Genomic DNA, 27,570 nt, shown 5'->3' with positions numbered 1-27,570 from the left:
TGTAATCACGTGGAGGTGTGTGTGATGTTATGTCATATTTGACATTACAAGTGGAGCAGTGCATGCCGGGAGGAAACAGCGACTCCTAGTGGCAGATTTACGAAACAAAAGGCAGTCGCTCATGTTTTTAGTAAAAGATATTAGTGCCGATTTTTATCTTTATCTCTTTTTAATCAGCTGTTTATTTTTCCTGATATATATTTTTTTTGTTTTTACTTTATAAACATATTTATTTTTTTATTATTTTTTCTCAAGTACTTTCTTTTAGGACTACATTACCTATTTACTTTTGCAACTTCTTAAGATCCGTTTGCAGTGAGGCAGATTTTTTTTTTAATTTATCTGCATAAGTAATTTGTGTTCAAGAAGGAATCACCTAAAACAATAAACATAACTATCAGCAAATAGAATTTAACAAATCGAAAGCCAATGAAGAGTATAAAGTTGAATGCTTTCCAATATCTTGTCTAATTTAATTTATTTATCAGAATAAATAAATCAAACACTTAATAACTGATGTCTAACAGGCAGCTTGGTCCTAGCGTACAAACTTTATTGCCGTCTAACAGAATCAATACATGTTATGAACAGATTCAGTCTAAGGACAGGAGATTCAGGTGAGACACTGACATCTAGTGGACGTACGAGGAAAAAGAAGAAAAATATGTGCAGGAAAAAAAGAAGAGAAAGTGAAAAGAGAGAATTCAGATGAGGTCACTGCTGCAGAGAAACACCAGCCACTTAGTCAGACTGAGGTCCCCTTTAGGAGGCTGAAACCGACAGAAAGAGAGAGAGAAGCAGCAGTGAGTTGACTTTATTAACACGGAAACCTCCAACACCTGAAGCTTCATATCACCACTATAATCTAAATAGATTTTCACATTTAACTAATGTAAGCTGGCCACCGCTGGCTGTTACCTTCAGTTCAGACGTGTCCAGAGGTTTTCCATCTCGTCTCACTGACAACAGCCGAGCCCTCCCGCTGCTCGGGTATCCCTCCTCCACCTCCAGGTGGCACACCAGCGACGCAGACTTCAGGTAGATCAGCAGGCGCCGAGTCGGATTCCAGTCGATGGCAAAACTGGAAACACAGACAGTTTAAAGCGAGTCGTCTTCTGAAGGAGGTTCCGAACCAGGCTCTGTCCGTTGTGTTTTGAGGACATGAAGTCAGTCTCAGCAGTGTGCGCTCCTCATGACAGGCTGTTAGTGGTAACTGATCGACGACCAGAGCCTTCGGAGGTCTCGCTGATCATCACTGACTGTCTGACAGAGCCGGCTGTGCTCACCTGGACCTCAGCGTCTGGATCTCCGTTAGTAGCTCAGCCTGACCCTGATAACACTGCATCGCCTCCAGCAGGACGGCTCCCAGCTCCGCCCGGTGACCCAGCATCCAGTCCTCCTGCAGGCCGACCGTTCCCTCGTTGGCCTGCAGACACAGGGAGGCCTTAGTGATGCGGAGGAGGTGAGTTCATACACGTGACAGATGATAAACATAAAACATGACGTGCTCCTCAGATGAAAACGAGACTGAAACTATCAAACAGGGCCTGAGAGTCTTTTAAGGGTTGATGACTCCATGACCAGCCGTGTTACTCACGTGTAGCGTGAAGCGGTCATCATGGCTCCAGTTAACCGACAGCTTCAGCGGCTCCAGCTCATTGGCCGACAGGTTAGAGGAGGGGCGTGACCTGAACTCCACGGACAGCTCTGACTGGTTGAAGGTCAGCAGGTTGATCTGCATGAAGCCCTGGACGGAAGGGACGAGCTGCTGCAGCCTGGCAGGAGGAGAAGAGGAGGCAGAGTTAACGACCAATCGGAACGTCAGACCGAAAGTCACGTGACCTCAGCACACTTACTCGGCTCTGAGTCGCTGCCAGCCCATCAGCTGAGTGACCGCCGCCTCCGACTCGGCCTTCAGCCGGGTCAGCTGGTGATCACACGACCGCAGTGCATTCTGGGCCTTCCGCAGAGACTCTTCCAGCTGTTCACACTGCTGCTTCTGAAGGAGGAGACAACAGACCGCTGCAATCACACATGCTGCCCCTCAAAACTGCTCTCTGCAGTGAGTGTGTGTGTGTGTGTGTGTGTGTGTTTACCTTGCTGCGCAGCTGCTGGACCAGATGTGTGAGTGTGTGTCTCCTGCTGTGGATCTGTTGGACTTTGTCCTGCAGAGATCTGAGGAGCGTCTCCGTCTCCTCCACCCCAGACCGGACCTGCGCCTTGAGAGCCTTCCACCTGCCCCGGGCCCCACCCTCTGAGACACACACAGACAAGAAAAAAAACATGAGGAGACATGACGCGCAGATTTTAAAGACTTGTGGGAGATTCTGTTTGTCACACAACACAACATAAGAGGACAAAATAAAATAAAATGTAATGAAATAGTCAGAGTTTTTTGTCCGAACTTTCTCAGGCTGGTCAAGACCACAGTGTGTGTGTGTGTATGTGTGTGTAGTGTGTGTCTGTACCAGGTTGTGGCGGGTTGGACTGCGTCATCAGCTGCTGGGCAGAATCCAGACCTTCCAGCAGCGACATCATGGAGTCCAGGACAAACAGCTGACGCCACAAAACTTTCTGGACACGACGACTGTCCTGAACACACACACACGCACACACACACAAACAGACGTCAGTATTAGTTTTTTAATAATCGATTTATTGACAGAGCAGCTGCTTTATAAGGACGACAGAACAAAAATATCTGAAAGACACAGGAAGTAAGATCAGATCAACACTCATATAAAACAAGATACAAGTGAAAAACGGAGGCAGATTTAAAGAGTATACTAAAATGACACCACAGTCTTCAAACCATCATTCAGTCAAGCCAGTTAAAATGTTCCTCCTTTCTTCTTGACTGATCACTTTGTTCTTCTGAGTAACTTTCAGTACCATACAACGATGGAGACAAGGAGCAGAGTAAGGACCAGCTGGAAACAGACTGACCGTCAGGTAGAGCACCATCCCGGCTGCTTCGGCACAGTCCGGCTCCGAGTCTCCACTGGGGTCCAGGAGAGACGGATCACAGCGCCGCAGCAGACTGATAACAAACAAACAAACAAACAAACAAACAGAGCTTTACAAACACTGATGGGTAACTGCAGTCGGTTAGCTTTAGCTCGCTTACTAGCACACAACAACGATTAATCCTGGTGTTCCAAAACATCCTTGATTATCATCTGGGGCAGAAAACTTCAGTCTTAACTTTGAACAACATCTAATTATTATTTTTTTTTTTAATCGCTGATAATATAGAGGAGTAATGTTTCACAGAGACTTACGCTCGAACATCCGCCATTTCTGTTTTCAAATATCCGCGGTGCCTCGAGGGATCTGATTGGCCAGTTGGCCGTGACGTCGTGGCCCGTTGAGCCAATCATTCTGAGCTGCATCAAAAAAAACTTTATTGTTCAAATGGGACCAAGGAGAAAACAGCGACACCTGGTGACGAGGTGAGGAAGTTATGAAAAGAAAATAAGGAAAAATTAAAATAAAATATATTTAGACGTGTGTTAGATTAGCTGAAATACAGCTTTAGAAAATTAATGTCAGTAATTATAATAATGAAAACGATTTCAATCACATAAAGGTGCATTTTTGCATTTATTTTTATTCATTTATTATTTAGTTTTTGTTAAGGACTTCCACATGAAGTCCACATGAACAGCAGACTGGACTGGACGGACAACAGTGATGCTGTGTACAAGAAGGGACTGAGTAGACTTAGGTCTTTCAATGTATGCAGCAAGTTGCTGGAGATGTTCTACCAGTCTGTTGTTGCGAGCACCCTGTACGTTGCTGTGGTTTTTTGGGGGAGCAGCACCAGCAAAAAGGACACAAGTAGGATCGACAAAATGATCCGAAAGGCTGGTCATGTCATTGGCAGTGAGTTGGAGACGTTTGTCTCAGTGAGGGACAGGAGGACACTGGACAAACTGCTCTCCATCATGGACAATCCATCACATCCACTACACCAGACAATAGAGGGGCAGCGGAGCTCATTCTCCAACAGACTGATCCAGCTCCGCTCCCACACTGAACGCTACAGGACTACTTTAATACCATTCTCTGTCCAGCTGTACAACAACTCACCTTTCTGTAACAGATAACTCCATGTTATTAATGTTAATGGACACCATTGCACCATACTATCATCCCTGTGTATATAATATATATTCTTCTATCTCTATTTCTTGTACATTTATATATACTAATATGCTAATTTGTACGTTTTGCTTTTACTATTTTATTTTATCTTATTTAATCTTTTCTTAAGAGTGTTACTGCTACTGTGACCAAGCAATTTCCCTTGTGGATGAATAAAGTTTATCTAAGTCTAAGACTTTCATCAGTTGTTAGCATCAGTACTGCAGTGCCAGTAGCGTCAGTATTATTATTAGTGGTAATATTAATATTAGTATCAGTGTCAGTATAGTAATATACTGGTTGTATTTCTACTAGTATCAGTAACAGCATTAATATTACAAGTGGCAGTATTAATACTGGTATCAGTAACAGTATTAATATTACTAGTGGCACTATTAATACATATCAGTAACAGTATTATTATTATAAGTGGTAATAAATCACTTTATTGCTTTACCTTGAACTTTCCTGAAGCCGCGGCAATATTGTAAATGTATATATATACATTAGCCAACCCCTTTTAAAATTTTTATTTAATTTAATTTTATTTTATTTTATTTTATTTTATTTTATTTTATTTTTCTCAGTTATACATTAATACTTATTATATGTATTTACCTCGTGTGCTGTGTGGAATTATTACTGTTTTTTCTTTTTCTTTTGTTTTTTTTACTACTGGCTGCAGGTACTAAAATATATTTCACTGTACATTGTACTGTATAACTGTGGATGTGACAAATATTAAAAAAATAAAATAAAAATCTTATCTTATCTTATCGCAGTATTAAAACTAGTATCCGTGTCAGTATTAATATTACTAGTGGTAGTATTGATATCAGTATCGTAGCATTAATATTAATATCGTCAGTATTAATAATAGGACTAGTGTTAGTATTAATATTGTCAGTATTAATACTAGTGTTAGTATTTATTAATTAATTAATGTTGGTGCAGCAGTCTCAACTGCAGCGGCGCGAGCCCTCCGTCAGGTCACGTGCTCGGCTCTTGTGTTGACTGTAGAGAAATAAAAAAAAAAAAAAAAATCTCTGCAGCACAGAAGCTAGTGGCTAAAAGCGGAGGTAATTGTCCTCGGAGGACAGTCGCAGCTGGAAGTTTGACTCTTAAAACATCCACCAGGGAGGATGAGCTAAGCGGAAGGAAGGCGGAGACGCTCACAGGTAGGAGTCGTTTATCACACACACACACACCTGTCCGGATGCGTCGGTGATGCTGCACAGAGCTGATGCTAATGCTAACGCTCGGCTAGCAGGCTGCGACACTGGGGGTAGCAAAACCGATAGCGCACACTGACATTAGCGGCTTTAAGAGTCGCTGAGCAAACAGGCTGGTTTGTTTCAACCAGAACAGATGTTGGTTATTAAAGCAAACAGCTGGGCAGCAGCTTAACAGGGAGGCCACTGGGTTAGCTTAGCATCCTGCAGTGATTCAGTGCCAGGCCGACGGTAGCTAGGAGCTAAAGTAGCTAGCATGTCGATGCTGAGAACCATCAATGAGATTTTTTTTTTCTTCTTTTTTTTTTCGAGGAAAATAAACATGTCAGAGATGTGAACACGATGTTTAACAGTCTGTGAATGCTCTTCTGGTCTGAGAGTCCAGGTTTAATGTTTCAACGAGGTCTGCAGGATGAATATTAAACACTGAAGAAGTGGCCCTTCTTAAAATTCAGATGGTGTTTGACTGACATGAAGCCCCCAGAGACGACATGGTGGTTTGGTCCAGGACTGATTAGTCTTGACGGTTATTTTACAGCTAAACTCACGTTTTATTCACGATTTACAAACTGAATGAAGTCTTTTGGAGTCTGAATGTGAATCTACAGGATGAAAATAAATACAGCAGCTGGACAAGAACAGCTGATAAAATTATAAATGATTCTGACATCTGCAGCTGGATTTAAACTGGGTCTATGTAGTGGTTTGTTGTAGACCTGGGTCTGAGGCGCTTTAGGCAGAGAGTTTTTCTATTTTTAATAAACAAAAAGGCATTAAAACCTCATTCAAAGTCTTCATGTTGGTTTAATTTAGATCTGAGAGGTCTAAATGTCCCAGGTTTTAGTCTGAACAGGTTGGAAGTCTCCCTTATTTCTGAGTTCAGACCAGATTCAGAAGAAACAGACCACACTCACGCTGTGTACAGATTATGAGAAGTCTACAGAGATCTGTAAAGAAACTAATTTAATTTATTACAGACAGTTAATTAATAATAAAGGCCACTGTTGTTTACTGTGTGTGTGTGTGTGTTTCAGGGTGATCCAGTGTGTGTAGTATCAGCTGCAAGATGCCCATCCCTCCCCCTCCACCACCTCCACCAGGGGGACCCCCGCCTCCCCCCACCTTCAGCCAGGTGAGGAGCTGCATCATCATCATCATCAGTTAAAAACACAACCCACATGTTATTTCTTTACGCATATCATCCTCCACAGTTAATAATCCACATTCTGGTGGTGTAATCCCCCCCGCCTCTTCCCCTCCAGGCCAACACCACCCCTCCGAAGCTGAGCAGGGACGAGGCCAAAGGTCGCGGCGCTCTGTTGTCCGACATCTGTAAAGGCGCCAAGCTGAAGAAGGTGGCGGTGGTGAACGACCGCAGCGCTCCGCTGCTCGACAGTAAGAGTCAAACACCAAAGAGCCAAACACCTCCCACAGAGCACCCATACATTCGCTTATACCAATACCTACACCAGCAACAGAGCCAGCCTAAACAGCAGGGGGCGCCGTCTGAGGAGCAGAAGAAGACAGCCGGAGATAAGGGCCCTGCTCTGGCGCTAGAGAGTAAGAAAAATCTTCTGATACTAGAGGCTGTAGACTGTAGGAGTTTGAACAGCCGCTGTGTTGCCTGTCCATGACCGACTTCCTGTTGTCAGCTGACGGTTTTATTAGCTTGTAGGTCAACGTGGGGTACGACGCCCTGATAAAATGCTGTCAGAATATTTTTTGTGTGTTGTTTGTAGGGCTAAGTTTAAATAATTAAAGAGCCAATATTGATTCATAAAATCGTATAGATGCCATTTGCTGCTGCGTATTGTTAGAAATCTTGCTGCGGCTTTGTGAGACTGCGCAACAAGATTAGTCCACGTGTGCGGCGATCCAAAAAAGGTGGAGGAGAACGGCACCAACAGGCCTGAAAGCTGATGTGTGGCAGCGTTTTGTTTGCTAACAGAGAAGAGCTGGACTAAATAACTAAACAAGAGACATATGAAAGATGTGAAACTGGACAGAAACTATTGTGGAAACGCCAAAGACACTGAAACCAACGACAAAACAGTTTTTTCGAGACTGAAATAACTCCTAATGTATCGGTATCGGGATCGTTTCTCCGCCCTAATCCGTGATGAATAGTCCCTCAGAGACTTTTTACCATGGCGACAAAAAGAAAACACGACTGTCCTCTCTGTTTCAGTCTGTTTTTGGCAACACAAAAAGACACATCAGCTGATCACGTGACCAGAAACAAGAGAACACACACACACACACACACACACGTGTAAAAGAAGCGCCCAAACGGGACACAACCGTCAAGACGTCGTTAAACATTTTCACATTTCAGAGACGTCGGACTCTGAGCTTCCCGCTTGTTCACGTTTCTTTTTAATGTTCATGTTTTGCTGTTTGTGTCTTTAACGTTTCTTCTTTGTCTCTCTTTCGCGGATCTCTGATGAGTTTGGATTAAATATATTCGGAGGCGGGTTACGCACAGTTTGTGCGCGGTGGGCGGACAGGTGACGGAGCGGCTGGTTAAACTCGCCCTGCAGCTTCCTTCCCGCTGATCCACTCGTCATGCTTGCTGCTGCGAATAACGTCTGCCGTCCACTTTGCAAGGCTGCACAGAGTTTCGGGCTCATTCATCAGACGTGTTTTTCACACACCGAAGCTGCTGCTAAAGCAACAGCTTCGGCTGAGCTCGGTCTGAACACAAAGAGAACGACAGGTTCAGACATGACGGATGAAACGGGTCAAGTCAGTTTTCCACAGTGTGTTTTATTAGTTTTCTATTAATCATGCTGCGCCAGGTCATCCGTTACCGTATGTGTGTTTTATGTCCACAAACATGGTGGCACCCTTAAATGCTGTCATCGTTTTATTTATAGCGTTAGTTCGAATCAGTTTTCTCCGCAGCGTCACATTAAAGGAACAGTCGTCAGTGAAACTCTGAGCGGCCTCACGGCGAAGTCACTGAGCTAATGTGTTAGCATGTTAGCTAGCATCAGAAATTGCTACGCCACGCGCTCTAGAGATGCTAACGGCTTCATCCTGCTGATGAGCGGCTTCAGGGCTCAGCTCACTTCCTGTTTACCCGCAGAGCGCGGCGCCCGAGTGGACGGCAGACGTCTGAGCATCCTGCTGCTTTCGCTCCTGGAGGACGAACGCTTATGAAAAGTTACACTTTTATTAATGTCGTTGTTAAATAAAAATATAACATAAGACTGTGTCAGATGTGACCTGCGGCCCTTCAGCGGCTTATTCTCTCTTCCTAATTAGTAATTTGGCTCAGAAATGAAGTGACTTCCTCTAAGGAGAGCTACTGCAGGAATGAACTGGCATTTAATTTCAGAGCTGGAACAGATTTGTTCATTTCTTTAAATCAGTTCAGAGTCGTCAGTGATCGGTTTCTGACGATAATTGATCGTATCGATCAACTCTTCATCATCCGAAATCAGACGAGCTGCCTGTTTCCCCCCCCCCCCTCTGGTCTGCGTTATAGATTTAACGACTCATGGTCCAGCCCTGACAGACGAATGTGTCAGCAGAGTTGTGATTGACTGTTGATCAGCTGTGATGTCATAACCATGACGACTGTGTTTGTTTGTTGTGCTGTCGATGACGTCGTCGGAGCTTCGCGGGAGCGTAAACACTTCATTTTGAATTTAAACTCTCGCCTCATCTCGCCTCACCTCACCTCACCTCACCTCACCTCACCTCAGCCTGTCGTAGTCACCCTGACCTCACCCGCATCCCGCCTCACACTAACCCATCTGTCGGTGATGTCATCGTGCCGTCGCCACGCTGTCAGTGTAGAGCGGTGACGTCAGGAGGCGGGGCCTTCACTCACCTGTCCAATGGTTGTGGTTCTCAGAGCCCAAAGGAGGCGGAGCAGCAGCAGCAGCAGCAGCAGCGGGAGCCAATGGGAGCGGAGCCGGAAGTCCGTCGGGATCGGCTCCACCGATCGGAGGCCTGTTCACGGGCGGCGTTCCCAAACTGCGACCAGTTGGAGGCGAGTGGATTTCTTTTATTGTCTTTTTATTTTTTCTATTCTATTCTGTTGTCAATTGCGATGTAAACAAACTCCATCTTGTTTATCCCAGACGGCTCCTCTGGACGTTCCCCCTCCACTCGGGGCGCGGCTCCCCGTCCACCCAGCCATCGCCACGACGACGCAGAGAGCCCCTCTTCCCAGGCAACATCGCCGATGGAAACCTCTCGCTCCCAGCGCCCTTCGCTCCCCAACCTCTCCTCCTCTCCCTCCGCCTCCTCCCCCTCCTCGGCCGCCTCCTCCCCTTGCGCCGGCATGAAGCACTCCTCCTCCGCTCCACCTCCCCCTCCGCCCCTCTGTCGCCGAGGTAACGCCCCCTCTCCTCCCTCCTCCTCCTCTTACAACAGAGAGAAGCCCCTGCCCCCGACCCCGAACAACACCCCGCCCCTCCCCTCCAAACCTCCCCCGTCCCCTGGCAACAGCAGACGCCCACCCACCTCCGGAGGAAACCCCGCCTCCTCCTCCTCCTCCTCCGCCACCTCTCTGGCCCCGCCCCCTCCACCTTACCGCATCACTAACGGTCCAACAGGCGGCGGCGAGGCGGCACCTGAGCTGCCGACACGCCACAACTCCCTCGGCAACAAGAGGACCGCCCCCTCACCGGGAGGCCACACCCCCACCAGAGGTCCGGCCCCTCCACCCCCACCAGCATCGCCGACTCCTTCTCAACAAGGCGCCAACAGGCCGCCGCCCCCAGTCAGAGAGGCGCCAGGTAGAGGAACAGGTGAGGGTTATGATGTCTTCATAGTAAACTGTTGTATAGTTTGTTTAATTAATAATATTATTTAATTTATTGACGATTTATTATTCGAAATTCATCACCACCCGTGTCGATCTCTCCTCAGCTCCTCCCATTCCGGCCCAGCCGTCGAGGACCGGCACTAGAGAAGCCCCGCCTCCTCCTCCTTACAGGACACATGGTAGCCCCTCCCTCTCCGGTGACCCCCCCACCAGAGGAAAACCTCCCCCTCCTCCAACCCGCACCCCCACCGCTCCACCTCCGCCTCCCCCTCCTCTCCGCAACGGGCACTCCTCTTCCTCCTCCTCCTCCATCCCTCGCTCGTTTGTTGGTGAGTCGGCCTCGGCCTCCACCCCGTCTCTCCGTCCAGTAGCAGCAGAGTTATTATCAGCTGAGTCTCTTCCTTCATCAGTCTGTTCTCTCCTCCTTTTCTCCTCATTTCTTTGTTCAATCTAAAAGTGTGACTTTAAAGAGTTAAAACACTCCGTCCTCTCTCCTCTTCCCCTTGTAGACGACTTTGAGTCCAAGTATTCGTTTCATCCTCTGGACGACTTCCCTCCTCCGGACGAGTACCGACACTTCACCAAGATCTACCCCAGCAAGGCCAACCGAGGTGGGACGAAACTCTGCCTTCACTCTGAGACTGTTCTCGCTGACGACACATTCACTGACCGCATATTTTTGTCCGTTTCAGTTTCAGTGATGAGAGGAGCCCCTCCGCTGCCTCCCGTCGGGAGGTGAACCAGGAACAAACCTCCGCACGTCCCGGGGCCACACATTCACACACACGCGCACACATTCCCGTTTGACGTCCGCAGCTTCGTCATCCTCGCCTCCTCCATCGCCGCCTCATCTATTCTCACGGCCGATTGGCTGAGACGGACCAGACCGATCGGAGATAGACGGGCACGACGACCTCTGGAGAAGTTTAAAAGGACCGGGGTTCGGGTCCCTGAACGCGTCTTCGGATGAAACGTGAAGCGAAAGCGAGGCTCCACCTCTTTCCTTTTTAATTTTTGCACCTGCACTTTTAGTTTTTTCACAAGAACCCGCGGAGTTGGAACACGTGAAGAAGACGAGTCGTGTGACGTGTGGTCTGGCTTCCTGATCGGTGGATTAAACGTGTCAATTGCAAACATTTCAAATAAACGGTTCAACATTTTGGGAAAACTCCAATGAAAACTGATCGTCTGTTAGTTTCATTTAACAGTTAAGTGACGATTTAAAGGTGATTCATTAAGTAAATAATTAAATTAATATGAACGTGTCAATGGAGGAAAGACTTTAAATTCACTTCCTGAAATGTTGAACTGCTTCTTTAAAGAGCTCTGTGTGAACCACGGAGACAAACTGAACTCAGAGACCTGGGTCTGGATCTCAGGGTCTGTAACCTGAACTGAAGGTGGTCATGTTTGATGATGTGCTTGTGGACAGGATGAAGACACTGTAAATACTCACCTGCTTCTTCATCATCATCATCATCATCATCGTCATCATCGTCGAGCTCACCTCTCCTGCTGATGTCAGCGTTTTGACCTGAAGTCAGTTTGTGATCAGGTCGAGTCTTTAAGTGCCAAGAAGAGAAACTCACCTGAGGTCAGCTGACTGCTCCTGCTGCAGGCCGGGTCAGCGGTTCGTACCACGTTGTTGAACTGTGGGGGGGGGGGTTTGGGGGCGGGGTCACACTCTTCCGCCTGCAGCAGGACTCCTTCCTCCTCCTTCCTCCGAATACAAACTCAAACTTGTTGCATGTCTTCTTTCTTTGTGTGTGCGCGAATGTGTGTGTGGAAGCAGCGTGACAGCATCTCCTTTGGTTTTACTACACGCAGTGTTAAATAATTACCCATGATTCCCAGCGTCCAGGAAGCTGTCGCAGCAGAGTCAGTCAAAGTTTAAAAGTCAGAAGTAGTCGATCAGAGTTTTCTGACGTGCATGTCTCCGTCTGAAGTCATGTTATTATTTTCAGAGTTGGATTTTAATCACTTAACCGAGCACTTTTTTCTTTTTCTCTCTTTTATTAGTGAAAATGATTCCAGCTCAAACGGGCCTCTTCTGTATTGTTCATTGATTATTGGAGCTTTTCTTCGTTTCTGGATTCAGTCACAGTGCAGCTTCATCCTCATGCATCCATTTACTTTGCTGCCAGACTCCTCATTTTACACTCTTTATTGCTCAGGAGCGGCTGTGGCTCTTTGAGTTGTGCACATGTGCAGTTGATGCATTTTTAACTCCCAACAGGAAACGCCCCACCCCTCCTCCTCCTCCTCCTCCTCCTTATCCTCCTCCTCCTCTCGTCTGTTTTGCCTTACAAACTGTAAATCTCTTCGGTAAGAATCTGTAAACGTTCCTGTTAACAGCTGATCTAATGTGACTTACTGCTGCAGGACGGGCCGTAGTCCTGATAGTGTCAAACTGTCCTGCAGCTCTGGGACGGACGCTCGTTCAGTCCCACTTTAACAGCATGCTCTCTCTCTCTCTCTCTCTGTTACTCTAACTGCAGCTGTCTGAAATAAACTCATCAGTTACAGCCTCTCTTCTGTTCCATCATTTTGTCTCTCCGGTGATTCCTCAACGTCGCTTTATAAACGGACTCTTGAACGCAGCTTGACCCTCAGCCTCCTACGTGCTTCGGATGAAATAAATTTAAGGAGACATGGAGTTTTAATATATTCATCTTTAATGTTAATTGTAACTACAATAAAACATATTTCTGAAAAGAAGATTTAAGTTAAAATTTTGACGTTTAAATTCAAGTAAAAATATTTTAGTTAATACCTTTGAAACTAGTGTTTTTATTAAAAAGTTCGTTTTTCATTAATTAATGATGTTAATAATTAATGTACCTGTGAATATGTTAAAAAACATTAACTATCAGGAGAAATTAGAAGTTTATTAAAATAAAACACGGTTTTGAACAGTAGTTGTCCAAGGTGGCAACCTGCGTTTTTGTCTTTTAACGCGAGGGGGCAGACTTTAATTTTCCCCCTGGTTATTTTACCGGAAGCACGTGATTTCACAGAGGGGAAGAAAACACACTGGTTCCCGCATGTGCAAACTGTGTCTTCTCCATGCCAAGTAAAAAACATTAAAACTCCTTAAATTCATAGTTTCCTGTAGGGACTCTGGTGTAGCTGGCGGTGAAAAGATGGAGGACGTCAACGTTATCAAGCTGCCGGTGACGGAGGAGAAAAAAGCGGCGAAGAAGAGACCTCGACCACCGAAGTTGAACCCCGAGGAAGAAGAGGATAAACGGCAGAATAACGTGAAGAGGCTGGCGGTGCTGGGAGAGCAGGACACCTCGGTGAAGCTGCTGGAGCAGCTGGTGTTCGGGGCGGAGGACGAGCTGCTGGAGAGACTCGTGGAGGTGATGTTCTCACCAGGCGTCATTCAAAAATCTGCTAATTTAAGGTTCTTTTACAAACTGGCAGGAGTGTGTGCGTCTGAGAATAAAATGGGATAACTCATCACAATCCTCTCTTGCTTCTGTCAAAATCGTCTTTATAATTTTCTATCAGCAACACTTTGACAGGATTTAAAAAGATCTTTCATTCTGATCAGTCATGGTTTCAAACGGCCTCCCAACAGGATCCATTTAAAATATCACTTATTTTATATTGTCATGTTCATGTGTGACACCGTCGGTGTCTGAAATCAAAGTTTGGCATTTTAAAAGAGTTTTCAGGTCTTTCCAATGCATCCGGCTCTCAAAAGATTGATGTAAATGTCCGTGTTGTAGTTTGAATGATAAAATTGTGACTGACATGTTGGATCCAGCTGGTATTTCATTGCATTTTTTGCTAAAGCATATGTTTTCAGAGAAGTGAACCTTCATTGATGAATCACTTGGAGTGTAGATCAGTTTAAAACGTGGTTTCCCGTTGCTTAGCAGGAGGATGACAAGCAGGCTTCGTCTCTGCTGCTGGAGGACAAAGACGATGAGCCGGCGGAGTCGGAGGACGACGACGACGAGTCCCGTCTGCGGCTGCAGAAGTCCAAAACGGCCGCCTGGGTGGACGAGGATGACGAGCTGGAGGAAGAGTGAGTGTGGGGGTTTTGTTCTCGCTGAGACGGAACAGTTCAGTTAAAGCTTTGAATTCAACTTGTTCATGAACATGATAAAACAATGGCTTGTGTTTCAGGGTGGACATGAATCATCGGTTCCGTAGAAACCTGATCAAAGGAGAGGCCGAATCCACCATGTCCAAACAGAAGCTGCAGGAGAGGATGAGGGAGCAGTGAGTACACACACACACACCTGAGATTACATGAGCACGCCTGAACTTACATGAACACACCTGAACACGTGTGTGTGTCCAGGTTCCAAAAGTCGATGGGAGGAACTCCATCGTGGGCAGAGATCAGCGCGCAGAAGAAGAAGAAGAAGACAGGTAGAATTTAACTCGTAATTTCACTTTTGAATGTGTGTCGTTCAGTTTAAACTTAAACTTTGTGTTCCCGGAGCTGCAGATGGTGATGAAGAAGACGACGATGAAGAGGAGGAAGATGACCTGCTGAGGAGGACGGGGAACTTTGTGGCGTCTTCGGACCGTCTGCCCAGCGGCATCCTGAGGGTCAGTGAGCTATCCCCGTTTATTGAACCAACTGATCAGTAATCAACAAGTGGAAGAGTTCATCCTCAGCATCTTTGATGTTTTCCAGATGAAGAAGTGTCTCCACGCCAACAGCGCCCGTCCATCGGACGACAGACTGACCACCGTCCAGTTTCACCCCTCCGCTCAGGTCGTCATGACGGCCGGCCTCGACCAGTCGGTCTCCCTCTTCCAGGTACATTACAGTCGGCCGCCTGTGCAGAAGAGACGTGAGGCGTCGGGTGGAATCGATCACATGACTTTAACTCGATTCCTCTTCAGGTGGACGGAAAGACGAACCCGAAGATCCAGAGCATCCACCTGGAGAAGTTCCCCGTCCACAAAGCTCAGTTCAGCGTGGACGGCGAGACGGTGATCGCCACCAGCCTGAAGAACAAGATGTTCTACCTGTACGACATGATGGAGGGCCGAGTGTCACCTGTTCACGCTGTCAGAGGTCAGCGTCGGCTTCACTCCCTGTAGGTTCGTTGAAGCTTTTAGGATTTCACAATAACAGCCTTTTTGTTTGTCATCAGGTCTCAATGAAGCCAGAGTGAAGGAGTTCTCAGTTTGTCCTGACGGAGGCGGTCTGCTGCTCTCTGGGACCAACGGATACCTGCACCTGCTCACACTCAAGGTGACTCTTCCTCTGTGGTGTGTCAGCTTGATGTTGTAGATTCTTGAAAAAAAGGCTAATGTGTGTGTTTGTGTTCAGACTAAGGAGGTAGTTCGCAGCATGAAGATAAACGGTAACATCTGTGGCGTCGCCTTCTCTCACGATGGCAGCAAAGTCTTCACAAACTCAGGTCAGTCGACAACTTCCTGAGAATATGTGATGTCGCTCACATCAACTTCCTGTCAGTCATGTGATGAATCTGTGTGTGTTTGTGTGTTCAGAAGAGGGAGAGGTGTATGTGTGGGACGTGCGCAGCAGTCGGTGTATGAACCGGTTTACAGACGATGGCTGCGTGAGGGGGACGTCCATCGCCACCTCTCCAAACGGACAGTACCTGGCCTGCGGGTAAGGCCCGCCCACAGAGCCGCCCTGCTCTCCGATTGTCTGAGAGCTGCATGTCGTGTAGCGGCTATAAATTGGTGTCATACAGTTACAGTAATAACTGTGTTTCTCCATCAGCTCTCAGTCAGGTGTGGTCAACGTCTACTCCCAGGAGGCGTGTCTTAATTCAACCAATCCGAAGCCTCTCAAAGCCGTGATGAACCTGCTGACCACGGCGACCTCCCTCGCCTTCAACCCTGCCTCCGAGATCCTGGCCATCGGCTCGCGAGCAGAGGACGAGGCCGTGCGGCTGGTAAGACGAAGAAGATGATGGTGATGGTGATGATGAAGATGGTGAAGATAAACGTTAACCCTTTCCCCGTCTCCTCAGGTGCACCTGCCCAGCCTCACCGTCTTCTCCAACTTCCCCGTCGCTAAGAGGAAGATTGTTTACCGGGCCAGCTGCCTTGACTTCTCCCCACACAGCGGCTTCTTCTCATTGGCCAACAACAAAGGCCAAGCCCCCCTCTTCAGGTCAGCCAATCAGCTCCCGTTCTGTACTCACTGTAGCTGAGGTTCATACTGAGGCTGTAAACAACCACAGCTTCTATACAGTTAGAGATACAGCACTAGAAGAGCTAAAACCATTAGTATTCAGTTACATCAAAAACTAATGCTAGCATCTCAAGAGTTAGCATTTAGTTTTATGTCCCCGAAGATGGTGCTTTAAAGGGGAATTACTGTTTTTTTACAACCTGGACCTTATTGCTAGCATAAAATATGGTTGTTTACTCACCCATATAACTTTTGTGTAATTTGCACTCCTTCAGGAGATAATTAGATCTGCGTATATCCATATAGTGGGAGTGACTGGGGCATCCAGATGCAGCCTCTAAATAACACATTATCTGCCGTGAAACTCGTTCAATCTAGGTAACAGGTAACTCCAGACTCGGCGGGTAATAGCACTAGCGTATCATAACAAAATATTGGCGAAATGAACGAGTTTCGCGGCAGATAATGCGTTATTTAGAGGCTGCGTTTCGGTGCCCCAATCACTCCCACTATATGGATATACGCAGATCTAAATAGCTCATGAAGGAGTTCAAATAACACAAAAGTTATATGGGGGAGTAAACGACCATATTTCATGCTAGAAATAAGGTCCAGGTTGTAAAAAAACAGTAGTTCCCCTTGATGAGACATAATGATGTTCAGTGGTTTAGTTGTCTTTTATGGAAGACAGTGAGTGGCCCCTCATATGTCTATACTCAGGGGCCCATCATCTCTTAATCCCTACAAAGTATAAAGAACAACATTCAGAGAAATAATCAGTGGCAGAATCAGTAAACAAGTATTTCAATGAACACTAATCAGATGTTTTTGTGTTTGTCTTCAGGTTGCTGCATTACAAAGACTTCTGAGCAGAAACTCTGGTGGCTGAACGTCGACGGGAACATTCATTCAGACTTTTTCTGTCTCCGCCTGTCAGTAATCAATACTGAACTATAAAGGCTGCAGTGACTTTTAACAGCGAAGAGACGAGGAGCAGGATCTAAAACATCGGAAAAGCTCAATGGAGTCTGGCACAGAGGCCGAACCTGCTCACCAACGAGAAGAAAGTGGACGAAGACGACGACGATGATGATGATGATCCACATGTTTGCTTGAAGTCACTTCAGAAAAGAACTGAAACAGAATTATTTCTGATGTGGAAACAAAAATAAAACATTTTATAATTCTGACTGATTAAACCTTTTATCCCAGATCTGCTCTGATGACTCATTTTTACTTTGTCTCATAAATTTGACTTGATTTAGACTTGACTTCAGATGATTTAGACTTTAAACATTATATTCAGTTACAATTCTATCATTCTGACTCAATAGCATGTTGATATCACGGCTAAATTTAGTTTGTCTCATTGATAAGTCACTTTAAATGTGAAGATTTCAAATCAATTAAATTTATCCACTTAGGATTTCAATAGTCATCGTGAGTTTCCAACAGTAAACAGGTGATTCATGATGTGACCGGTTATACAACACAGGAAGACCAGCCTCAAAACTGGATTCACCGCCTGAACCGTTCACACACTGAACTCCTATCCCTGTGAGGACTCAGTAATGCGTCCTTATACGGTGACCAGCTCAGGCCGGTCCTCACAGAGATAGACATGTGTGAACACACACATACGCACACACTCGGCAGGAATGTCCTCATTCCTGTCGGTCCGTCTCTTTCAGGTTGAAGCACGACAAACACGCATCACTCCCACAGCTCGGCAGCTCATCTTCAACCCTCGCATCGAGTCGGTGCTCGTGAGCAAGGCATCAGTTCAACAGGCCGACAGGTCAGAGGTCAGGGATCCTTCACTGTTTCTGATTAGGCTTTCAGAATAAAGTCCTTAAATTTTATTGTATTATTTTCTTGCTTTTATCGTATTTAAATAATTAAAAAAATACTTTATTTATTTTTATTTATGGATTTGTTATTTTATTGATTTGATGGTTTAATATTTCACTCATATATGAACATATATTTTTAAAATGTGGAAGAGGAAGTTTGAAACTGTTGAAATGTCGTGAAGTCAAACAGTCGAGTTTTTTCTGTTGTCTTTATTGATTCACTCTTTCAGCAAAATCATCAGATTCAGTTGAAATCTGATTAAATTATTATAATTAAACCATTAAACTGCAGTTGAATGAACAAACCTCCACCTGCACAACTCACCTGGCTGCATCTGCTGGCCACGCCCCCCTGATGGCGTCACAGGGAGTAACCTGAGTTTCAGGATTTGTGACAGAAACAGGTCGACACACAGAGCAAGGTAAGAAACCGCTGCAGCTTTGTGTTTATTTGAAAAATGATGTGAATTACATTTATCTTCCACTAAGTTCTTCCTCTGGAATCTAAATCTGTTTTTTATTTTTTTATTTTTTTACTGAGCTCTGTTTGATTTTAATATTGGTTTCGTGGATTAAGTAAAGTGGAAATGTGCTCCAGGGCTGAGAACACAACTCTACTACTGTACTACGTAGGTGTAATTTAACAGCTGGACTGCGATCAAACCTCTGATGGTTTATCTTCTCACCGTGACTCAAGGCTCTGTGGATGGGCTGATGATCTGTACAATGCTTTTAAGCACAAGTTAAAACTCAAATCTCTCCTTTATAAACGAGTCTTTGCTGTGACGGTTCAGCTGACGCCTGTTTGCCTTGATGATCACTGATTAGAGTCCAGCTGAGACAACCTGATCTGACTGGGGCTCTCTGCCAACTGTAGTAGACACAGATCGCTCAGACCGTTTCTTTGCTTTTTGACCGTGAAATTACAACAACAATGTGGAACCAGCAAGACCGGAGTGTCTTCACTGTGACTGTCCAGACTGGAACCTGGCTGAGAGTTAGTGGAGAGAGCTGAAGAAGATGTTCAGATGGAGTCTGAGAGGATCTGCTGGAAGGATGAGGGGAAACTGAACTAGTCTTGACATGCAGACTGGAACTGCTGCAAAAAAAGGCTCCTGCACAGACTGAATGACACTTTATTAATGAGAGATTTTTCTATAAACGGACAAAACGTTTTCACTTCGTCATTCTGAGCATAGACTGATAGATAAACATTAAATTGAGATACACTGAAGGTGTGAATACTACTCATATATTTGATGAACTACTTTATTTAAAAACTGCACCGTTTCAAAAAGGGAAGTTAGCTGAAGAATCGGGTAACGTGGAGAGAAATTAAGCTGCGCATTCATTATAGAACTGGTTTGTAAGCTGGGAACCAGTCGCTAACAAATGTAAAACAGTCTGAAACTCGGTTCTCACACAGCTATTGTGCTTCCTGCTGCTTTCTGTTTCAGCACTGAGTTTCCACTCGTCTGCAGATCTAATGCAAAGTGTCTCTATGCAGTTCCTGGATAAATCACGTTATAGAACAAGTGGAGGAAGTTTATTAAGTTTTCAACCTGATGAAGAAGTTTAAAAAGAACCGAAACTGAGACACACTGACCTACTGAGGAGCCGGTGCATTCATTTATATCTGCTGTATTGTGTCATCCAGAAATAGGTCTCTGTACAGCTCAAAGGATCATCTGATTAATCAATCGCTGATTCATAATAGTCCAGGCTACTATGACTAGTTATTTATAGCTGAAATAAAAACAAAGCTCTTGACTGACTAACTTTAAACACACTACTTATTCTGAAAGTTTTGTGACAGTGAACACAACATTTTATGTTTGGTCACTTTATTGATGTTGGGCATTTTAAGCAGTTTTAATAGTTTCGAGGTATTTTACAGATTAAAGAATTGATCAGTCAGTAGTTCTTTTTAGCGTCCTGATGTCTCCCTCATTGCTTTATGTCAGCGGCCGATTAGCTTTTCTTATTAGCTTCATGTTGGTTTCCTTTTTAGCTTCCTTAATAGCCCCCTGGTAGCCTGCTGTTGGCTTGATGTTGCTTGTTGTTGGTTCCCTTTAGCTTCCTTATTGTCTTCTTTTGGGTTCCTGTTGGCTTCCTATTGGTTTCGTTTTGGCTTCCCTATTAGCCCTCTCGTAACCTGCTGTTGACTTCCACTTGGCTTGCTGTTAGCCTGCTATTGCCTTCGTGTTGCTGTCTGTTAGCTTCCTGTTAGCCTTCTGCTAGCCTCCCGCTGACATCCCATTAGCCTGTTAGCTTAGTGTAGGCCTACTGTTGAATTCTGGTTAGCTTCCTGATAACCTTCTGTTGGCTTCCAGTTAGCCTCTGTTAGCCTTCTGTTGGCTTCATGATAGCCTCCTTCTAGCTAACCGATTCTTGAGTTTTCCGAGAACACTGAAGCTCTTGCTTCTGATCATCTGCTTGCTTCCAAACAGAAGACGATACTAGACGTCTGCTCAGATTAAGACATAACACAGTTGACTATTTGATCCATAATTTGTCAGAGTGTGGTTTCAGAACTGATTCCCCTGTAGATCCATTCTGATCTTTTATTGTTGCTTTAGATACAACTGGTCCAGCTCTAACAGCTGTATGTGCTGCCCCCTTAGAACCTTCTGTTTCCATCATTTGATGCTGAGAAAGCCCCTCTTTGCTAACAATGAACATCTGACTTCTGACTCTTTCTCTTAGTTCTGATGCCATGTTTCCCACAGTCACAATGCTGCTCAGTCAGTAATGTTCTGCTGGAAACCTGAGGCACACATGTATTTGTAACCGCTTATCAATGGTTAAAGGTTGAATAAGCCTCTAATGAGCCGATCGAGTGTTATCTGAACGCCGCTTCAAACAAATTTGATCTTTAACATGATCAATAAAAATATAAAAAATATGAATGATAATATTCTTGTCAGAACTACGTTTTAAAGTTTACACGTTGACGGATTAGTGATCAGCGTCAGACTGATAGGACAAACGGTTTCCTGTGTGTTTTCAGTCAAAAACAGGAGTGTTTCAAAGTGTTTGAACAAAACTGTTGAGCAACTGATTGTAACTCGGTTGATAATCAGTCCATCTGGTTCCAGTGTTTCCTGTAACGCCGTTGTAGAGCTAAATAAACATGAAACTGGAGGAGCGCTCTATTTAAACAGGCGTGTTCCTCCTCTGCAGTTCAGTGTCACCAACTCTTATTACAGTATAAATGAACAGATCAAGTGATGAATGATTATTGGAAGTCTATGAATTTCTCATTAACGAACCCCTTTTCTGCTGAACACTCTCTGTGTTTATGTAAATGCTCCACGAATGAGCCGTTTCACGCTGAACTACCGCAGATACAGGTGACGTCGGCCCCGCCCCCTCTCTACCTGTTCACACCTGCTCAGAACGAGCAAAGTTGCCACCTGTCCGTCTTTTCCCTGACTCGCCTTCCGTAATTCTGTCTTGTTTTGTTTCTGGGTCGGAGTTCACATGTTTTTAAGGAGGAATGTGGTCCGGCCTCTCAACATGCGAGTTCACATAGCAGGTCATTCGCAACAAATATGAAACTTCCTAGAAGAGAAAACTGTGTATTTGATATTTAGAACTGTCGAAACCATTCATTTTTGTCAAAACTTCTCACCCTTGTCCTAGTCAGACCGAACACATGAAACACACAGGTTTAGATTCAGCGTGACTTCAGTGAGTCAGTCTCTTCTGAACGTTTCCTTATTCCTCTGTTAAAAGCTGCACAGTTCTGCTTCTGAGATCAGAGAACTGAAGCTGCAGAAACATACAGCCTAAACGGTGTCAACACTCCATCACAGTCAGGGAGGATGACTGAAGTGACGCTCTCTCTGTTCTCTCCTCCAGCCGCTGCAATAGGACAATGGCTGAGGCGGCGCCCCAGGAGCTGTTCTCAGAGCAGGAGTTAACCTGCTCCATCTGTCTAGACCTGTTCAATGATCCCGTCTCTACTCCCTGCGGACACAACTTCTGCCAGGTAACCTTCACCTGCAGCACACCTGAGGTTTACAAACCAAATGCAGACTGTAAAATAAAGATGGCTGACATTCTCCACTTCTTACATCTGTATTGTGTGTGCAGCAGTGAACGGGTCATGGGTGGTGGGATGCTTTAGAAGGTCCTGTCTGAGGTTTAAATTGTGCCCTGCTGTGTGTCTACAGGCGTGTATTGGAGGTTACTGGGCATCCAGTCAGGTCTGCACCTGTCCACTGTGTAAGCGAGAGTTTGAGGACCGTCCTCAGCTCAGCATCAACAAAGTCTTCGCGCTGATCGCTGATAAATACAAAGAGGCCCGTTATGGAGCGGCAGGGTTGCCGGTTCCCACCAGGAACTGGACGGACACGTCGTCCAACACAAACTTCAGTAGCACTAACCCGTTTTTAACGGCGCCACCGGAGGAGGCAGGCGAGGAGGTGGTGTGGTGCGATGTGTGCACAGGTATTAAAAAGCCGGCCGTCAGCTCCTGCCTCACCTGCACCGCCTCGTACTGCACTGAGCATGTACAGCCACATAACACCACGCCTTTCTACGCCAAACACCCACTGATGGACCCACAGGAGGCCCTAAAGGGCCGCACATGCTCCATACACCACCGCCTGATGGAGGTAAAAGGCAATACAGCCTCCTTCTTCTTCTACTTCTTCCTCTTCCTAATTCTCTTAGAGTTAGCTTGTAAGCCTGTTAGTGTCATGCCATTTCCAGTTATGACATTTCCTCCTGATGTGTCCAGGTTTTCTGCAGGACATGTCAGCGCTGCATCTGTGCCATCTGCTTCCTGGAGGAACATCGGAGTCACAACACCGTCTCCATCCAAACGGAGAGACACGCTAAACAGGTGGAGAGGACAGAAATGACTTCAGATAATGTCTGTTAAACGTGCAGTTCAGCACATTAATCAAAGCGACTGTGTTCGCCTGTGCAGAAACTGGTTGCGAGGACCGAGCAGGAGATCCTGAACCGGATCAAAGAGAAGGAGATTCGTGTGACCGAGCTGAAGAGGAAACTGGAGGGAGTGCAGGTCTGACATATTTAACTAGTCGTATTTTTAACTGACTTGATCCTTATTTCTTTAATAACTGAAAGTTGGAGTTAAGCTTTAGTCCCGTAGAACCATCAGATGTGAGGCCACATATATATGAAAATAAGATATAACTAATGTTTTCTGAGCTGTTTATTCAGACAGATGAGTTTAATTAAAGGACTTTCTGTAGTGGAACCGTTTTCATTTAGTCAGATGAATAGCGTTGCTGTGACTGTCTCTCAGAGCTACGGCGACAAGGAACGGGGCGAGCTGGAGCACATCCTGGACGAAGTGTCCAGCTCATTGGACAGGATCCGGTCTCAGGCGGTGGGCAAGGTCCAGAACCAGCTGGACTCTGTGATGACCAAGGGGGAGAGGTTGGTGAACCGACTGGAGGCGGAGCTTGAACAGCTGATGGACAGGAGAGCCACGCTGGAGGTTCAGGCCATCAGCCAGGATCACATCGCCTTCCTGCAGGTGAGAGCTGAACTCCTGATGTTGAACGGACTATGATGTTCGCGAGAACATAGAATCCCTTCAAAACAATAAACTCTTCTTGTCGTCTCTCAGAGCTATGACGAGGCCACCGCTCCTCTAGCCGAGGACCCGCAGGACGACCAGGACAATGACTCGGAGTTCTCCCTCCACTTCCACCTGGGGGAGCTGAAAAGCAGTCTGTCAGAAGTCAAGGACAAGCTGGACGACATCCAGACAGGGGAGGTCCGCTCCAGGAACTCCGGAGGCTCTTGTGAGTTACACATATGAGAGGTCAGATGTTTCCAGATGTGTCCTCAGAGGGTGACGCCTCTCTGTTTTCTCTTTCAGTTTCGTCAGGTGATATGATGGCGGCTGAGAGCATGCTTAGTCTGAGAGCGAGCAGGGCCAGTCTGAGGATGAGTCAGTGGTCTCTGAAAGGTGAGCTTTACAGACTTTCTCCAAACGTCACATCAGGAGCACCGATAGAGCTTTCTGAATTTATCATTTGAGTCAAAATGTGTTCGATGCAGACACGTAATGTTTCTTCAGAAAGTTTCTTTGCTTTTACTGTAAAAGAACTTACTGTGGTTTCCTTTCTCCTTTTAGATCGGAAGAAAGGCAAACAGGTGTCAGGTACGTACCCGTCCCAGTCTTTAAATAGTAAATCTATGTCCTAAAAGCAGAAAACTAAAACGTCATAAATGTAGCTTTTCTATCTCAGCAGCTAAATTATGTCTGTTCTCTTTCAGGACACAAGAAGGCTCGACTCTACATGGGTGAGAATTAACTCTGATTCTTTTATTTTCAGATTGAAATTTAAATTAGATGCCCCTTTATCAGATAATGACTGAAGTAGCATGATGTTATAACGTTTAGTAATCCTCCAGCTCTCAGACTTTTAGTTTGTGAAAACTATCAGTCAGGTCTGATAAGACTGATCTCTGATGAGAAAAATCGCATTTAATCATTCTGAAATAAAATGTTTGGAAAGTGTATGTGTTGCTTGATAATGACTGCATTTGACTGTAAATCTTTTCCAGAGGACGTAACGTTGAACCCGGTGACGGCGTATCCCTTCCTCATCCTGTCTGAGGACAGAAAGCAGGTGAAGAGAGGAGAGAAGCTGCAGTTCTACAGAAACAGCCAGCAGAGGTTCGACGTCTGGTCCTGCGTCATCGGCAAAGACGGATTCAACACCGGGCGGCACTACTGGGAGGTGAGGATCGGATTTGGTTTCAGGCTCAAGACATAGAGCCTCAGGTTCAGGATCTGAGTCTGGATCAGACACAGAACCTCAGGATCTGGACATGGTTCAGAATCAAAGTCGTGTTCATGACACAGCCGTACTTGAGTCTCTCATCCAGGATCTGTGTTTTCCAGGTGTTTGTGGGGGAGAATAAGGACTGGAAGCTGGGTGTAGTCAGCGAGTCGGCTCAGAGGAAAGGTCTGTTTGACATGAGCCCTCCCAATGGATACTACGCCATCTGGTGGAGTGGCAACCAGCTGAGAGCGCTGACCGCACCACCTCTGACCAAGGTCGACCACAGCTTTCACCTGTTTCTCATGAATCTCTTCTATTTATCAGTCTCTTCATGAATATGCTTTAATATGAGGCTGGAGCCCGCTGTGTTAACGCGTGGCAGCCCTGTACTGACGTGTTTCCCTCCGTTCTGCAGGTGAAGGGTCACCAGTCGAAGCTGCGCCAGGTGGGCATCTTCCTGGACGTGGACGAGGGTCAGGTGTCCTTCTACAACGTGAAGTCGGGCTCGGAGATCTACAGCTTCGGCGGATCCTCCGAGTTCACCGAGAGGATGTTTCCTCTGCTGGGCACCGGAGACAAGGAGGTTCCCCTGGTCCTCATGACCACACAGCACCACCTGGCCTGAGGGACCACCGCCAGGACCAGGCAGAGGAGATCATAGGAACTGATGATGTGGAGATGCACCAAGAGAGACTGGTGAAACGAGTGGAAACAAACAGCTGCGTGTTACTGACACCATGACGTTCACATAATAAAAGATTTTTCATGTTACGACAAGAATCTTGTTTTCGTGACACATGCCCGACAAACAAAAGAATCACGTTTTCCAGTATTTGTCATTTTTGCTGACGAGTGTTGCTGCTGATTGATAAATCATGTGATCAATGGAGCTCTAAGTGACGGGGTCGCAACTAGATACAACAATAACAAATGTCACAATATTAATAATATTCAGATGTAATGAAATGGATGAATGTTGTCGTCATGTAAAACTAAACATTAGCTTGTGGCGCTAAAACTGAGCAAAAAAAAGCTGTATTTTCTAAATGTATCATCAACCCTGAACCTGTATATAAATATTTCTTGTGTATTTTTGACCAATGTGGAAGGATCTGTGGGAGCCCATTCCAGCCTATGTTAATTTATCATTTTCTTTTTTTTTTGTTTTGGCACAAACAGGCTTCTGTAGTTTTTACCGTTCACTTCAGAGTTTGAGTTTTTACCATGAATGACTTTGAGTGAGAGGGGAGATAAAAATGCATACCCTGAAGACATAAACCTATGATTGTGTAAATATTAAGCTAACAAAACATCATTTTTATGCCTTCAAGAATCTTAATAAAATTCTTAGTAATTTAGTCTAAAGTCTTGTTAATGCTTTTTCTTTAACTCTAAAAGCTAACTTTTATTATTGAGGTGGCATAATGTGCATTCATTGCAAACTATAAAGACTAGAACAATAAACTTTTCCTAAACATTGCTTCTTAAGCTGCTCTTAAAGCTGCTCCATGTAAAGATGGATGAATCCTTTGTCACATCACCCAAAGGTCTCATGTAGGACGGTTTTAAAGCTCAGTGTGGTGCCTGACTCCACCTAACTCCCAGCTAATTCAAACGTGGGCACAAATGTGGACAACGTCAATCACATCGGCCACACCCTTAAAGAGGAATTTCCATTTTTTTTTACAACTTGCGACGTTATTTCTGGTATAAAATATGATTGTTTACTCACCCATATAACTTTGGTGTCATTTGAAGTCGTTTGGATGACATTTAGAACCAGCAGCAGATGACGCATTATTTAGAGGCTGCGTTTCGGTGCCCCAGTCACTCCCACTATATGGATATACGCGGTACTCCGCTGGAGCTAAGCTAATAATCGTATTTTATGCCAGAAATAAGGTCCAGGTTGTAAAAAAACGGTAACTCCCCTTTTATTAGGTTATTCTTCACCCATTCAGCTGTCATGGAGAAATAAGCTGTAGAGACCAACATGTTCATTTCTGCTGTAAAGTTGGCCATTTTAATATCAAGGTCTTTGGTGACTGACTCACTGTTAGAGACAGACAGTATTTCTGTAGTACCTGTCTCTGCCTGTAGAGGACAGCGTTTCTCTGGTGCTCATTCTCTCACGACAAAATCGCAACACAGTTCGCGCGTGTCTGTTTTCTTAAGTGTCGCTCTGCATCACTGCCTTCTTTCTGTGTGTTGACTGAAACGCCACAACAGTTATAATCATTCAAGTTCATATTTTATTTAACATAAATCATATTGCAGTCAATGTGAACAGCTGGGGTTTCAATATACACAATAGAATCCTAACATTTTAAGCCCCTCCCCTCTTTAACCCCACCCGCAGCAACCCCTCCCAAAATGAAAATCAAATGCACCCTCCCCCGTAACCCCACCCACACCCCCGACTCCTTTAAACATACACACAACCCCCCCACCCCCGCCCACCCCATGACAGCCCTGCCCACCTGATACAACGCTCCGCCTACCAACGTTGTGTGTTTGATTTGTGTTCGTGTCTGTGTGTGTTAAGCAGCAAACTCCAAACTAATCTATTCCAGCGTGGTACGTTTCCATAAAGCCACCCGTCACACCTACAGCTAATCAGCGTGTGACCAGGCTTCCAGCTTCC

At 45.4% G+C, this 27,570-nt stretch overlaps 4 protein-coding genes across 7 annotated transcripts; 3 read left to right on the top strand and 1 right to left on the bottom strand.

The window, feature by feature from the left end:
* Nucleotides 1-459: 459 nt before the first annotated feature.
* Nucleotides 460-3,305, bottom strand: LOC311506489 (uncharacterized protein). 2 transcript variants are annotated; one of them, XM_084570465.1, is made up of 9 exons: nt 3,282-3,305; nt 2,947-3,040; nt 2,469-2,592; nt 2,097-2,254; nt 1,857-1,999; nt 1,598-1,775; nt 1,287-1,426; nt 919-1,081; nt 460-770 (listed from the first exon to the last, which is right to left on the bottom strand). In XM_084570465.1, exons 1-9 carry the CDS (start codon nt 3,296-3,298, stop codon nt 705-707), a joined length of 1,083 nt encoding a protein of 360 aa, XP_084426591.1. In that variant the 5' UTR covers nt 3,299-3,305; the 3' UTR covers nt 460-704. The 2 variants fall into 2 exon arrangements, with proteins under 2 accessions (XP_084426591.1, XP_084426592.1); XM_084570466.1 differs by lacking the exon at nt 3,282-3,305 and having other exon boundaries at nt 2,469-2,587; nt 2,947-3,010.
* Nucleotides 3,306-5,199: 1,894 nt separating this feature from the next.
* LOC311506497 (WAS/WASL-interacting protein family member 2-like) lies at nt 5,200-11,789 on the top strand. Its single transcript, XM_084570474.1, has 8 exons — nt 5,200-5,324; nt 6,413-6,510; nt 6,641-6,938; nt 9,241-9,378; nt 9,470-10,141; nt 10,263-10,487; nt 10,668-10,769; nt 10,851-11,789. The coding sequence occupies exons 2-8, from the start codon at nt 6,445-6,447 to the stop codon at nt 10,895-10,897; spliced, it is 1,548 nt and encodes a 515-aa protein (XP_084426600.1). The 5' UTR covers nt 5,200-5,324; nt 6,413-6,444; the 3' UTR covers nt 10,898-11,789.
* Nucleotides 11,790-13,209: 1,420 nt separating this feature from the next.
* utp18 (UTP18 small subunit processome component) lies at nt 13,210-17,508 on the top strand. Of its 2 annotated transcripts, none has more exons than XM_084570461.1 (13): nt 13,210-13,520; nt 14,046-14,194; nt 14,296-14,391; nt 14,474-14,544; nt 14,624-14,727; nt 14,816-14,941; nt 15,028-15,202; nt 15,282-15,382; nt 15,461-15,551; nt 15,643-15,766; nt 15,881-16,055; nt 16,134-16,276; nt 17,142-17,508. In XM_084570461.1, exons 1-13 carry the CDS (start codon nt 13,302-13,304, stop codon nt 17,164-17,166), a joined length of 1,599 nt encoding a protein of 532 aa, XP_084426587.1. In that variant the 5' UTR covers nt 13,210-13,301; the 3' UTR covers nt 17,167-17,508. The 2 variants fall into 2 exon arrangements, with proteins under 2 accessions (XP_084426587.1, XP_084426586.1); XM_084570460.1 differs by having other exon boundaries at nt 13,211-13,520; nt 14,043-14,194.
* Nucleotides 17,509-18,523: 1,015 nt separating this feature from the next.
* Nucleotides 18,524-26,277, top strand: btr30 (bloodthirsty-related gene family, member 30). 2 transcript variants are annotated; one of them, XM_084570455.1, is made up of 13 exons: nt 18,524-18,572; nt 22,015-22,144; nt 22,329-22,772; nt 22,898-23,002; nt 23,090-23,185; nt 23,432-23,665; nt 23,759-23,936; nt 24,014-24,103; nt 24,272-24,298; nt 24,415-24,441; nt 24,706-24,881; nt 25,046-25,201; nt 25,342-26,277. In XM_084570455.1, the coding sequence occupies exons 2-13, from the start codon at nt 22,031-22,033 to the stop codon at nt 25,549-25,551; spliced, it is 1,857 nt and encodes a 618-aa protein (XP_084426581.1). In that variant the 5' UTR covers nt 18,524-18,572; nt 22,015-22,030; the 3' UTR covers nt 25,552-26,277. The 2 variants fall into 2 exon arrangements, with proteins under 2 accessions (XP_084426581.1, XP_084426582.1); XM_084570456.1 differs by lacking the exon at nt 18,524-18,572 and adding an exon at nt 18,871-19,385.
* Nucleotides 26,278-27,570: the final 1,293 nt, after the last annotated feature.

This window comes from Chelon labrosus (assembly GCF_963514085.1).
Source record: "Chelon labrosus genome assembly, chromosome: 21".
Classification (NCBI taxonomy): Eukaryota; Metazoa; Chordata; class Actinopteri; order Mugiliformes; family Mugilidae; genus Chelon; species Chelon labrosus.
The sequence above is the reverse complement of the archived record's forward strand: the minus strand, read 5'-3'. Positions and strand labels throughout refer to the sequence as shown.